At 40.8% G+C, this 15,127-nt stretch overlaps 1 protein-coding gene across 3 annotated transcripts in view; it reads right to left on the bottom strand.

Moving 5' to 3' along the window:
• fcho2 (FCH and mu domain containing endocytic adaptor 2) overlaps positions 1 to 15,127 on the bottom strand; it is a 178,973-nt gene that overhangs the window by 88,859 nt on the left and 74,987 nt on the right. For all 3 annotated transcript variants that reach the window (XM_059644794.1, XM_059644795.1, XM_059644796.1), the window contains exons 9-11: positions 14,026 to 14,070; positions 12,940 to 13,012; positions 11,241 to 11,265 (exon numbers count right to left, since the gene is read on the bottom strand). In XM_059644794.1, coding sequence (XP_059500777.1) covers positions 11,241 to 11,265; positions 12,940 to 13,012; positions 14,026 to 14,070 — 143 coding nt within the window. The remainder of the gene's footprint in view (positions 1 to 11,240; positions 11,266 to 12,939; positions 13,013 to 14,025; positions 14,071 to 15,127) is intronic.

Here is a 15,127-nt window from a genome sequence, read left to right as displayed (position 1 = left end):
GCATATGGCACAGATTGTTGAAGCGACAGGTGGAGAGAGCAGCAAATAAAGTATATAGTATTCTCAGCTGTATTAATAGAGGCAGTCAGTATAAGAGCAGTAAGATAATGTTGAACTTGTATAAGACACCTGAGAGGCCTTCGGTGTAGTACAATTCACAGTTGTGACCACCACATTAAAAGAAAATGTGAATGCACTGGAAAGAGTATAGCAGCAACTTTCGAGAATGGTTCCAGCTATGATAAATTCAGTTACGTTGGGCTTAAGAAATTGTTCTCCCTGGAGAAAAAATAAAAATAGTAGATCTGATTGAGGTTTTCAAAATCATGAGCAGGCTGCATACAGTAAGTAGGGAGAAGCTATTCCTGCCTGTAAAAGCTAAAAAAAAACAGAAAGTGGGCATAGGTTTTAAAGTGATGTGCAAACAAAGCAAGGGCAATGGACGAAAGTGAATAATTATTGCCCTGTCTATCAATATTATGGAGGCAGGTTCAATGGAGACATTCAAAAGCATTTTATGGGGAAAAAAAATGGTGTGGGGGACATGGGGAAAAAGGTAATAAATTAGCACTAAGTAATAGGAGGGTGCAGACACAATGGGCTAAAACGTCCTCCTTCCGTGTTGTAACAATTCTGAAATTCTGTGACTTCTCCCATCTCCTGTCCTTCACTAATCTAATTCCACTTCCACATCAGGACTGAATACGCCTTTTCTGCCAGTTGCCATGCAGTCTTACCTACCCCAGCCTCACTTTTTCCCCAACTTCTACAAGGCATCTGTCCCCAAATGAAATCCAGCCTACTAGGCTGCCTGTGACATGACAGGTGATATCAAGAAACAGTCAAGTTCAAGGGTTTCAGAGAAGGCTACAGAACCTGGCAACATTGTGGTTATAATACTACTCCAAAATGAGGCAGGCCTCTAGCTAAGCTATTCCAGATACAGCACTGGTATCTATCTAAAGATGTGAAAAATTGCCCAGTAGTATCATGTGCACAAAGAGCCAGAAAAATCCAATCAAGACCCATTAATCTGTTCTCAATCATCAAGAATGTGATGGAAGTTTGCATGGGACAGTTCTATCAAGCTGCATTACTCAACAATAACCCAATCAGTGATACTTATTTTGGGTTCTTCCTCAACTACGTAACTCAAGGCCTTTTTAAAGCCTTAGACCAATCATGGACAAATGCACTGAATTCCAGATGTGAGATGTACCCCTGTTATTAAAGCAACATTTGACCACAGAATCATTACAGGTCAGGAGACCCATTGTGCACCAACTCTCTGAATGAGTGCTACATCATTGTGTGATTCTCCAGTTCTTTCCACGTAATGCTGCACATTAGTTCTATGTAAGTAACCATCTAATGCCCTGTTGAACGCCTCGACTGAACCTGCCTTCTCTACATTTCTCAGACCCAGGTTACTGATACAGAGATTTCTAAAGGGACTATCCTAGATTCAACCATTTTAATTGATTGACAACGACATTTTTTCTACCATTTGGTCAGAAGTGGAGGTCTGCAGTGGTTACAGCGCTCAATTCATAGAAACATAATCTATTCTGCCATTCAACATGATCATGGCTGATTCTCTATCTGAACATCATACTCCAATGCACTCCCCTTATCGCTGACACCTTTAGCTTCTAGGAATCTACTTCTTCCTTAAATTTATTTTGTGATTTCATCTCTGCAATCTTCTGTGATCGAGAATTTCATAGGTATTTCAGCCAGTGACCTTGTTCTGGATCTGCATCCAGTCTACCCAGTCCCGTCAGAATGCTTTTACATTTCATTGAGATTTGCTCACATTCTTTGAAACTTTACTGAATAAGGCCCAGTCAACCCAAAAACTCTCCTCATTTGACAAATCTACTATTCCAAGAATCAGTCTGGTGAACCTTTGCAGCACTCCCTCTTTGGCAAGCACATCTTGGGGAAGGAAATGAGAACTCCACACAATACTCCAGGTGTGGATTCACTGAGGCCCTGCGCAGCTGCTGTAAGATTTCCCTGCTCCAGTACTCAAATCCTCTTGCAATGAAGGCCAACATACCATTTGCCTTCCTAACTATCTCCTATATCTGATGCTTACTTTCAATGATCAGTGTATTAGGTACCTTTGTGTATCAATCTTTCCTAATCTATCCTAACTTCTCCCAATTCCTCAGATAATGAAGCAGTACGTGTCAGCAAGGACTATTTTGATTTGATCAGGCAACAAACATTTCTACTAGGCAAAGACCATCTCCAACAAGATAGAACCCATGTGTACTTAAACATCATTACCAATATTGAATCCTACAAAATCAACATCCGAAGGGACACCAGAAATCTACTTGCACCAATCACGCAAGAACTGCAACAAGAACAGACCAGAGGTTGGGAATTTGCAGAAAATCTCCAACTACTTGACTTCCCAAAATTTATACACCACCTGTAAGTCACAAGTCAAGAATGTTCTGGAACACTTCTAACTTGCCTGAACAATCGTAGCTCCACAACACTCACGTTCAACACCATCCAGAACAAAGCAGCTGTTCACTTCATCGGCACCTCATCCACAGACTTAAACATCTACCACCACTGTTACAGGCTACCTTTCTTACAGAGGGTGCCAACCACAAGATGCATGCACGAACTATCAAGGCTCCTTTGACAGCATGTTTCAAATCTGTAACTCAAAGAATAACGCATCAAGCTCACAGAAACACCATCCCGTGCAAGTTTATTTTCAAGTCACACAGCATCAGGACTCTGAAATAATGTCGATGGGGCAAATTTCAGAATGATAGAATGCTTGTTGTTTTAATGGAAGCTATTTGGTCCCTTGTCTTTGCCAGGTCTCTGCAAGATAAGTTCTGTTAGTCCAAAATTTCTTCCCTAACCCCGAGTCCTGCAAACAGAAATGCAAAACAGATACAGCAGGTCATTCAGCCCTTCAATATGGTCATGTCTGGGCTTCCAAATCAGTACTCCATTCTTGCTTCCTCTTCATGCTTTAATGGTAGGAGACCAACTGTGGTGGAGGAGTTAACAGTGTGAAGCTGGATGAACACAGCTAACCAAGCAGAGGAACAGGAAAGCTTGACATTTCGGGTCGGGACCCTTCTTAAGGAATGGGGGAGGGGAAAGGGAATTCTGAAATAAATTGGGAAACAGGGAAGGCGGCTCGAAGATGGATAAAGGAGAAGATAGGGTGAGAGGAGAGAGGCAGGTCAAAGGGGCGGGGTTAGAGCCAGTGAAGGTGAATGTAGGTGGGGAGTTGGGGGGAGGAGGAGGAGAAATAGATCAGACCAGTGAGGACGGACAGATTGGGGGGGGGGGGGGGGGGGGGGGGTTGTGGGTAGGGGATGGGGGTGGTGCTGGTGCTGAGATGGGAGTAATGGTTAGGGAGGCAGGGAGTAGCTGGGCTGGTTTTGGCATGAAGTCGGGGGAGGGGAGATTTTGAAGCTTGAAGGCCACATTGATACTCTTGGGCTGCAGGGTTCCCAAGCAAAATATGAGATGCTGTTCCTGCATCTTTCGGGTGGCATCATCGTGGCAATGCAGGAGGCCCAGAATGGACATGTCATCCTAGGAGTTTGGCGGGGGGGATTGAAATGGTTTGCAACTGGAAGGTGTAGTTGTTTGTTGTGAACAGAGCGTAGGTGTTCCGCAAAGCGGTCCCCAAGCCTCTGTTTAGTTTCCCCGATGTGGAGGGGGCCACAATGGGAACAGCGGATACAGTATATCACATTGACAGATATGCAGGTGAACATCTGTTTGATGTGAGAAATCTTTCTAGGGCCTGGGATCGGGGTGAGGGGGCAGGTATAGCACTTGTTTCAGTTGCAGGGAAAAGTGCCGGGGTGGTGGGGCGCGAACAAGGGAGTCATGGAGAGAGTGGTAGATAAGGTTGGGGAGGGAAAAACTGTCTTTGGTGGTGGGGTCAGATTGCAGACGGTGGAAATGTCGGAGGATGATGCGTTCAATTTGGAGGTTGGCGGGGTGGTATGTGAGGATGAGGGGGATTCTGTTTTAGTTATTATTGTGGATAGGGGGTGTGAGGGATGAGTTGCGGGAAACGTGGGAGGCGCGGTCGAGGGCATTTTGGATCACTGTGGGGAGGAAGTTAGGGTTCTTGAAAAAAAGAGGACATCAGGGATGTTCGAGAGCGGAACACCTCATCGAGAGCAGACGTGGTGGAGGCAAAGGCATTGGGAAGAGGGGATGGCATTTTTATAGGAAGGTAGGTGAGAGGAGTAGTATTCTAGGTAGTCGTAGCAGTCGGTAAGCTTAAAATGGATATCAGTTTCCAGGTGGATGTCAGAGATGGAGAGAGAAAGGTAAGTGTCAGAGATGGCCCAGGTAAACTTAAGGTTGGGGTGGAAGGTGTTAGTGAAGTGGATGAACTATTCGAGCTCCTCATGGGAACACGAGGCAGCGCCGAAACAGTCATCAATGTAACGGAGGAAGAGATGAGATTAGGGCCAGTGTAGCTTTGGAAGAGGATTTGTTCCACGTACCCTACAAAGAGGCAGGCAAAGCTAGGGCCCATGCGGGTACCCAAGGCCACCCCCTTTGTCTGTAGAAAGTGGGAGGAATTAAAGGAGAAGTTGTTGAGGGTAAGGACGAGTTCGGATAAGCAGATGAGGGTGTCAGTGGAGGGGGACTGGTTGGGTCTGTGAGACAGGAAGAAGCGGAGGGCTTTTAGGCCATCGGCATGGGGAATGCAGCTGTATAGGGACTGGATGTCCAGAGTGAAAATGAGGTGTTGGGGACCAGGGAATTGGAAGTTCTGGAGCAGGTGGAGAGCGTGGTGGAAGAGGGCTGTTTTTGGACTGGAGGCCTGTGACCACCAGTGTTTCACAGGGATCTGTATGAGGGCCACTTTCATTTGTCATTTATATGAATGATTTGGACGAGAATATAGGAGGCATGGTTAGTGGTATAGTGACTATTGAAGAAGGTTATCTAAGATTACAAAGTGATCTTGATCAATTGGGTCAAATAACTGAGAAGCGGCAGATGGAGCTTAATTTGGATAATTGGGGGTATTTTGGTATAAAACAAACAAGGGCAGGACTTATACAAATAATAGTAGGATCCTGAGTAGTATTATATAATGGTTCAGATACATGATTCTTTGAAATTTGCATTACAGGTGGACAGAGTTATGAAGGCATTTAGCACGCTTGCCTTCATTGCTCAGGTCTTTCAGCCCAGGAGTTTGGACATCGTATCGAGGTTGTACAAGACATTGGTGAAGTCTCTTCTGGAATATTGTGTGCAATTCTAGTCTCCACGCTATAGGAAGGATATTAAATTGGAGAGGGCTCAGAAAAGATTTACCAAGCTGTTGATCAGGAATGGAGTGTTTGAGTCACAAAAATAGGTTGGAACCTTTTTCACTGGAGCGTAGGAGATTGAGTTTTGACCTTATAGAGGCTTATAAAATCATGAGGGGCATAGATAAGGTGAACAGCAAGAGTCTTTTTCCTAGGATGGGCGAGTTCAAAACTAGGAGACATTTTTAAGGTAAGATAAGAAAGTTTTAAAGAGGGCATGACAGGCAACCTTTTTTCTCTTACAGAATGGTTCATGTATGAAATGAACTGCCAGAAGATGTGGTGGATGCAGGTACAGTTACAACATTTAAAATGGAACTAGCAGCATGGAAATAGCTTCTAATTGGCTGTTGCCTAGTACTGTGATGCGTAATCATGTTTCATAGTATATTCCCTACATTTCTGTAGGCTGGATTGTCAGTGTCAGTTCTTGGTCTTCCCACGTAACCACTCCTTTTGATTTTAATTTAAATTTACTAGGTAGTAGTTGCTCTTTAAATAGTGGGGCAATAGATCAGAGACCAGTTAGAATAATTCTTGCATGAATTCTAGGTAATGATTAAATTTAACGAGTAAATTGTCTGAATTGAAAATTCAGGAAACACCTTAAAATTTACATGAGGCTGTGTAAGTATGGAAGTTTTCTTAATTAACACTCCTGAGAAAGGTAGTGGGGATGGAAGGCATTAGACCTTTTCCTTCAGACTTGCATGTATTCATGCATATGCTCAAGCCACAATCCAAAACACATTTGGATAAGTAAATGAATAGGAAAGGTTTGGAGGGATATGGGTAAATTGCAGGCAAGTGGGACTAGTTTAGTTTGGGAACATGGTTGGCGTGGTTTAGTTGGACCAAAGGGTCTGTTTCCATGCTGTATGACTCTGTGACTCTCTAACTCTTCCTTGTGTTGGCCTTAACTGCTTTCTTTGGCAAAGAATCTTAGAGGGTCAACACTCTCTGGGTAAAGAAATTTCTCCTCATCTCAATCCTAAATGGCCTATCATATACCCTTAAGTTGTGATCCCTGGTTGTGGGCTCCCTGGCTCATCGGCTCATCCTTCCTATATTTTTGCAAATGTGTGAATTAGGAGGAGTAAATAATTATCCTAATCACATACTACATTAGAAAGTTTTTCAAGCAAATAATAAAAAAAAAATCACAAAATAGTTACACAGAAGGAGGCCATTTAGATAGTCATGACTGTGCTGACCCTGGGAAGAAGCAGTTAAACTGACATCACGTCCAGCCTTTTCCTTCTGGCCTTGCATGTATTTCCTTTTCAATGATCCAATTCACTTTTCAAAGTGTCAACTTACTCTGCCTCATCACAATAATCAGGCAGTGTATTTCAGAATTTCAAAAGCTGCTGAGAAAATTGATTTGCCTCATGCCACTATTCCTTCATTTGCCAACATTTTAAATCCATCCCCTTTGGTTCTCAATATTACACTAAAAGGAAGTTTCTCTCCATCTACTCTATTCATGTCCCATATTTTTAGATAACTATCAAATTGCCCCTCGACCTTCTCTTCCCCAAGGAGAACTGGCTCAAATCAACTACTCCAATCGATCTAAGTGAAGTTCCTCACCTAACACCATTTGCATCAAGCTTTACAGCACGTCCCTCCAGAAATGTGATGTCCAGCACCAGACAAGACTTTAATTGAGGCCGAATACTTGTGTTGAGGCCAAACTAGTATTTTATAGATAAATGGTTGGACATAAACTTCTTTTGTTCTTATATTCTATATCCTTACTAATACATATTAGCATACTGTAAACTTCATTAGCTGCACTCTCAAGCTGCCACCTTCAATGAGGTATGTGTATAATACACCCAGGCTCCTCTGTCCCTGTGACTCCTTTAAAACTAAATCTTTTGTTTTGCATTGTCTCTGTGGTTTTCATACTGATACGAATCTCTTCACTCTTCATTGTATTAAATTTTACATGTCACTTCTCTGCCCATACCACCAACTTGTCTGCCCTTTCGAAGCGCTAAACTATCCTCCTCATTATTTACAACATTTCCAAGTTTTGGACTGTCTGCAAACTTGTGCCTTTTGTACCTGTGGTACTTTGACATTCAACTTAAATTGATGTATTTTGGTTTTCAACCTCTAGCCAAAGGAGCAGCTTTTTCCTAGTTATTCACCCAGATCATCTTGAACCTTAAATGCCACCGATCCTAATCCAAAAGATCCAGCATTTTGTCCACAGATCTGCAAAGTTACAGCACTCCCACATTTCTAAGTACTTTTTAAATGATTGAGGATTTCTAACTCCATTACACTTTCAGGCAAAGAGTTTCGGGCCCCTGCCATTCTCTGGGTGAAAACATTTTTCTTCATTTTCCATCTAACCTTTCAACCAATTACTTTAAATACAAAAGTAAGGAACCTTTATAAATCACTGGGTTCAACCTCACCTGTAGTACTATGTTCTAATTCTGGACATCACACTTTAAAACAGGATTACAGCAATTCAAAGAAGACCGCTTACACAACAACTTCTCACGTACAGGAAACCAGCAGCAACAGCTCCCTCAACTCAAAATACATGCCGAATCTCTAGACCGAAATCCAGACCTACATATTTGGTAGCCATCACTGTGAGGCTCTAGCAGAAGATGCAAAGTGCATAGACAATTTTTGTTTGAAAAAGAAAGACAAAATAAAGCAATAAAAGTTTCTGTAGAGTAGCAATAAAGGGTATTCTTCTTAAAAACATTTAGTCCATCATGATTATGCAATTTCTTTAAAACAGCTATGTACACAATCCCTTCTTTTTCAATTTTATCGTATGCAAAAATGTGCAGAGGAATAAATATTGTGGTTGTTAATTGCACATAATGCAGTCTAATTGTCTACCCTCCCCTAAATAAAAGTACTATCCATCATCTCACAGAAGTCTGCTAACTGCATCTATCACAATAGTAATGACAATATACTGTAAGGAGGTGTACAGCTGGATGAACAGAGGCCAAGCAGCATCGGAGGAGCAGGAAAGCTGACGTCTCGGGTGTGGTCCCTTCTTCAGAAGAAGGGTCCAGACCCGAAACATCAGCTTTCCTGCTTCTCTGATGCTGCTTGCCCTGCAGTGCTCATCCAGCTCTACACCTTATTATCTCATTCTCCAGTATCAGCAGTTCCTACGAATACTGTAAGGAGGAAAGTCTACGAGCTGAATCATTAAATAAAGCATTAGATTGGTCAAAATTTATAGTTATGCTGTTCTATTATTGAATAAATTATAACACTATTCTTTGAATATTCTTCTTCAAAGTGTGCCATTCATATAAATTTTAACATCATTGATTTTTTATGCTTGGGTTTTTGAATTTGAACTTGTTGTATATGGGTTTCCTGGGTGTGTGAAGGTGTTTAACGATTAACTAACTTGGAAGCATTTCTTTAGCCATGGTGACTTCTTTAAAGTGTATAAGTCAATGTCTGGGGAAGGAGATGGCCTAGTGGCATTATCTTTGGACTAGTAATCCAGAGACCCAGATAACATTCTGGTGACCTGGGTTCAAATCCCACCATGGCAGATATCTGGAATTAAGAATCTAACGATGGCCATAAATCCACTGCTGATTGTTGGAAAAGCCCATCTGGTTCACTAATGTCCTTTAGGGAAGGAACTATCATCCTTACCTGGTCTGGCCTACATGTGACTCCAAACCCACAGCAATGTGGTTAACTCTTAACTGCCCTCTGTGCAATTAGGGATGGGCAATAAACGTTGCCTGGCCAGGGATGCTCTCATCCCGTGAATGAAAAGAAAAAAAAAAGTGAATAATGGCAGGGTGGGGGGGTGGGTTTAAAATTGTATCAGAGATAAATGGGAGCTGCAGATGCTGGAGAATCCGGGATAACCAAGTGTGGAGCTGGATGAGCACAGCAGGCCAAGCAGCATTTCAGGAGCACAAAAGCTGACGTTTTGGGCCTAGACCCTTCTTCAGAAACGGGGGAGGGTTCTGAAATAAATGGGGAGAGAGGAGAAGGCGGATCAAAGATGGATAGAGGAGAAGATAGGTGGAGAGGAGACAGACAAGTTAAAAGGGGCGGGGATGGAGCAAGTACAGGTGAGTGTAGGTGGGGAGGTAGGGAGCGGATAGGTCAGACCGGGGAGGACGGACAGGTCAAGGGGACGGGATGAGGTTCGTAGGTAGGAAGTGGGGGTGCGGCTTGAGATGGAAGGGGGGGGGGGGGGAGGGTATAGGTGAGAGGAAGAACAGGTTAGGGAGGCGGGAACGAGCTGGGCCGGTTTTGGGATGCAGTGGTGGGAGGGGAGATTTTGAAGCTTGTGAAATCCACATTAATACCATTGGGCTGCAGGGCTCCCAAGCGGAATAGGAGTTGCTGTTCCTGCAACCTTCAGGTGGCCTCGCTGTGGCACTGCAGGAGGCCCAGGATGGACATGTTGTCTAAGGAATGGGAGGGGGGAGTTGATATGGTTCACGACAGAGGTGCAGGTGTTTACTGCAAACCAAGCGCAGGTGTTCTGCAAAGTGGTCCACAAGCCTCCGCTTGGTTTCCACGATGCAGACGAGGCCAAAACGGGTACAACGGATGCAGTATATTACATTGGCAGATGTAATGGGATTTTGTTTACACTGGGAGAATTTCATGTGTTAACAAAATAAGTAGTTTTGCATTACAGGCTTTCAGTTTAGGAGATCAGGTAATTTTTTTTACCTCTGATTTTTCCACACCTTGGGGGAAAAAAGCTTTCAGAAACATCACTTGGCTCTAAGTAGTTCCATGAAGATTGTCTTAAAAGGTCAAAAAGTAATTCTGGAATAGTGACCTACGTGCATCAGTTCTACGACAGTGCATGATTAGTGTCACGTGCTGGTGGATCACTGCAGTATTAACACAGAAGATGATGCTTTTGAGTTTACGACATGAATGTTGTGTTATAAATAAAGAGAACTAAGCAATTAGTTTTGTCGTAACTTCATTTCAGAAAGGTGTACAAGTTTAGTTCGAAAGGGAGAAGGATTTTCTCTTTGTTGGAGTCTTTTCATTTTGTTTAAATTTAGGTACATCAGTCACCTTCAGTAGTTGTGTTTTCTAATTTGGCAAGCATTCAAGCAAATAATTACGGATAGAAGTCTTCAAGTTGTTAAAACTGGCAGAAGTTTAGGCATCAATATTGTCTAAAGTTCAAGCCATCAGATCCAGATCAAAATCATAAAATTCTTTCCACAATTCAAAGGAAAAGAAACTGAAAGAAGTTAGTCAAGTAGAACGTTAAAAAGAGTTAAAATAGCAGTGATATTTCTTTGTGATTGAGTCATTGTAAGGGATTCTGGTGTGAAGTCGGTTGAAATTGTGTTTTGATATTTGTATCTGACCTTCCCTCCAAGCTGCACAGCTTCTCAGATGGTCCACACAAGGTGCATGGTTCCAGAAGTCTTGGCTACCAAATACTTCAGAGATCCACGCAGTAGTAGAAAAAGTTGGAGGGAGTGTAGTTTGTATTAAGGTCTTTCTAACTAGAAATATATTTTACAGAAATAACATACGTGGCTTACATTTCTTGTGTACCGTTGAAATGGACAATAACACTTTTGAAATACACCTATACAAAAAGTAGCTGCTTGAAAACTACATAGCATTTAAAACATCTAGCAAGTGGTCATCAATATGTAAATCAAGACGCTGTTTGTTCAGTTGGTCAATTTTGTGAGCTGTTACTGAATACATTATTGAATTACTGATTTATGAGTTGTTCTCATAAAGTGAACTCAAACATTACAAATGGATATTTCTGTTCCTACAGCATACATGCAACATTTTATCAAAGTGTTATAGTATCCAGAAGAATAAGACTTTTATAAAATGACCAAAAACTGTCTATAATTAGATTTGTGCTTTGCATGATTTACTTACAACTGAATCAGCATCTGGAGATTCCCTGTGGAAAGAACGAAAAAATGTAACCGCTGCAAATATTTGGATCAAAAGCAAAAGAAAAAGTATTTCAAACAATCTAGCAACATTTGCAATATTGTTAGAAAGTATATTCATACTTTGTGAATGTCACGTGTTACTTTTCTCTCAATTTGTAAAAAAAGTGTGCGTAGGGGACAACACAGTGGCTCAGTGGTGAGCACTCCTACCCACAGCACCATGGACCCAGGTTTGATTCCAGCCTCAGATGAATGTCTGTGGAGTTTGCATATTCTTCCCGTGTTTGTGTAGGTTTCCACCAGGGCTCCAGTTTCCTCCCACAATCTGCAGATGTGATGGTTAGGTGGATTGGCCATGACAAATTGCCCATAGTGTTCAGGGATGTGCAAACTACTTGGAACATCCATCAGAAATACAGGGTTACAGGGATAGGGTAGGGGAGTGGGTCTGGATGGGATACTGTTTGGAGGGTTGGTGTGGATTTAATGGGCTGAATGGCCTGCTTCCACACTTTATATAGAGTTTGTGATATTTTTTATCTGTACTATTTATAAAACACATTTCATACATAAAGAAATTACATTTCTAAACTCTTGAGAAAGGAAAAGAAAGGAACTGGATTTCAATCCACAGATATTACAGTAATTGGAGGATTGCATTGAAAAAGACAATAGAACAAACATTTAAACTGATCGTGCATGACTTTCATTGAGATGATGCAAAAGCTACAGTTTAATAAGAAATGTGATAATTATATAATGAATGAGTTGTTAGCCAAGTATTCCATTAAGCAGCTATGACTGCATAAAACTATAAATGAAAATCCACTGAAACCAAGATGGAATTATTGCTTTGGAGTGACTTCCAGATATCATCCCATTCTACAGTTTTGTTTTGTTTACAGGCATTGTAAGCCAGGTATATTATAGTAAAGCTGTTAAGTATGCGCAACATTTGAAAAGGCCTACAAATCAAACATCGCAAAAGATGAAAATTCTAAAGCAGATGATTGAATAAATTACAAGGAGAAAAAAATGATGTCATGTCAAGCCTGGGGTTAAAAATTTTAAGATTATCAAAAGGGAAGAAAGACTGAGGATATAAGAACTTGCAGAGCTTACTGGACAATTTCCTATCGCCTCTCTTCTACAACAGGCCTGGATCAGTTTTAAGAGTCCTTACAAGACAAAATTTGAATGCCAGCCGTAATTAGGATCTATTCTCATACACTCATTCGCTAGGAGTGCCTTATCCCCTTCTATTACATCCTACAAAGCCAATGGTGACAAAATAAATCTTTTACAGATTTACTGAGGCAAATAGGTCAGGATACCTAAGTTTAAAACAGTCTTCCTGAGTTAGCTTAGCAGAGTTATCTTTAAAGCTGTTATTTGCTGTGCCCTCATGCCAGGAATTGTGGAAATTCCAGGGAATAACAGTGACGTAAAAGGGACTCTAACTAACATCACAAATGACAAAATTCCAGAAACCTCTTTCTTTGTAAAAGCTTGAAGTGGGGAAAAACAATAATACCACAGCATGTCTGATTTTCAGTTAAAAAGAAACTTTTAAAAATATGGTATCATTAGAACATCCTTAAGAACACTGCATAGCCTCAAGAATATGAAGTATCTATACCTTCTGAACATTTGATTGTGCCATTAAAATAAAAACTCACATTGAATCTGTATCTTTTTCTTTTTTTATCCGTCCTGGTATTCCAAAAGGTTTTCTTTTGATCTTTTTCACCCCTGCATCACAAATAACACTTAACAATCAACAATTTTAATTAAAATGACACCTCATCTTGCAAAAAGAAACACACTTCTTTAATTATCTGGGAAAACATTTGGACCTCCAAAATCAAATTGCTCATTAGTTATTTAATAAATTATTTAATGTTTTCTCTGAATTACATAAGCATTTTAAAACTGTTCTATATCTCTATTATAGTATAATTTCTCACATATCTCAAATGAAGAGAGGTGGCTTTCCATGTTGCCACAGCCATGCTGGGTTGTCTGAGGAGTAAGGATGAATAAATGGAGGAGAAAAAAAAAGAATGAAGAAGGTGAGGACTAGCATAGGAGCACACACGTGAAACGAATGGGAAAGGCAGCAAGAGAGGGAAGAATTGTACTTTTTTCTTGCATGTGTGGGGGGGCAAGATGGTATAGGGGAGAAAACAGAAAAGGAGTAAACATAGGCAGGAAAGAATGTTTAAGTTCAGTGATAGGAAGAGGGGAGAAAGTGGTGATTGAGGAGGAAGGACAGAATGCAGTATGTTAGAGAGATCTGCAAGGTGGTAAAATGAGAAAGGAAGCAGAATGAGAAAGACTTTTTTTTTAAAACTTAAAACCACCCTTCCTCTGGATTCTTCCAATGAACAATTTTTTTTCTCCCCTACTATTTTATTTGTCTTGTTACTGTTTGGTTTCTGCTTTGATATGAAGGTTTAAAGACTTTATGGAGGACATGCACAAGTGTGAAACTCCGGTGTGCGGAAATTAGAACAAAGGTAATTAAATATGCTGGTGTGCAGCATGCTATGTAGAGATCAATATAGAATAGAGGCTGTAGAAATACGATCAAAAAGTGCTTAGTACTGGCAGTACGGGTTTAGAAGGAAGTCTGTAACTCGGAGGAATGAGATGAATTGTTGCTCTTAAGATATTGAAAGTCAACCTGGAAAACATCAAATGCTATTATGAATCATAAGCAAAATTACTGAACTGTATATATTTATTAGCAGCAGAAAACTTACCTTCTAGAGCATTTGTTACATTACATTCTTCAAATTCAACAGGTCCTAAAATCAAGAAAACAAATCATGAAACTTCAAAATGGAGTTACCTTCAAAATTCATCTCAGTTTTGCAAACAGAACATTTCAGTTTAGTAGTCAGAATACTTCTTAACTTTGTATATTGGGAATTAAAGGTTTGTATGCATAAAATGTATTTTCAAAGAGATCAGATGAAATTATACAGCTGAACAGCCTGTGCTTTGCTTCCACAATGTGTGCCCTCAGCAATTGGTCTCCATTCCTGTGTTGCCCCCTGGATTTCTCTCAGAGAAAGAAAACTTTCAAGTTCATTCTTCTCAGGTAGGAATAATGCAAAGACAACATTTGCTTCACTTTCCTGCTCCCATTATCAAGCAGTAACACAGCTGAACACCCAGAGGAGTAGACCTGACAATTTTACAACTAGCTTACCTTAAAACAGCAAATGGCTGTTAAGAGTCAGCCATGTTGCTGTGGATCTGGGGTCACATATAGGCCAGACCAGGTAAGGACAGCAGATTTCCTCCACTAAAGGACTTTAGCAATTGCAGGTGTTGGGTATTATATTTGGAGAAGGTTGAAAGAAGATTTGGTACAGGTATTTAAACTTATGAATGGTCTGAACAGTGTAGATTGGAAGAAATGGTTTCCACTCATTGAAGGATGGAGAATCAGAGCGCAGAAATTTAAAGTAATTAGCTAAAGAAGCAATCGTTCATAAGAAAAACCTTTCTCTTGCAGCAGGTGATTAGGATCTGGAATGCACTGCCTGAGTATGGCAGTGACAAATTTAACTGAGGCTTTCAAAGATAATTGGAACATTATCTGAAAAAGAACAAAATGCAGGGCAGGTGAGTGGTACTAGGAGAACAGTTTCTTTACAGAAACAGCAAAGACACTGCAATCGTTACTGTAGAGTGCAGTATATCTATCTAGAAAATAGTATTATAAAAGGAATAAAACTAACCAGTTGAATCTTCTGAAATATTGTAGCTGGGAAAAGGATTTAAAAACCTACTATTTTTGCTTGAATACAGTTTCCAAAATTATTGCCCAATGTTACCGACCTGTGCCGCTTTTTT

The sequence above is a fragment of the Stegostoma tigrinum genome, chromosome 3 (assembly GCF_030684315.1).
Source record: "Stegostoma tigrinum isolate sSteTig4 chromosome 3, sSteTig4.hap1, whole genome shotgun sequence".
NCBI classification, from domain to species: domain Eukaryota; kingdom Metazoa; phylum Chordata; class Chondrichthyes; order Orectolobiformes; family Stegostomatidae; genus Stegostoma; species Stegostoma tigrinum.
Note: the sequence above shows the minus strand (reverse complement) of the source record. Positions and strands in the feature narration are given on the sequence as shown.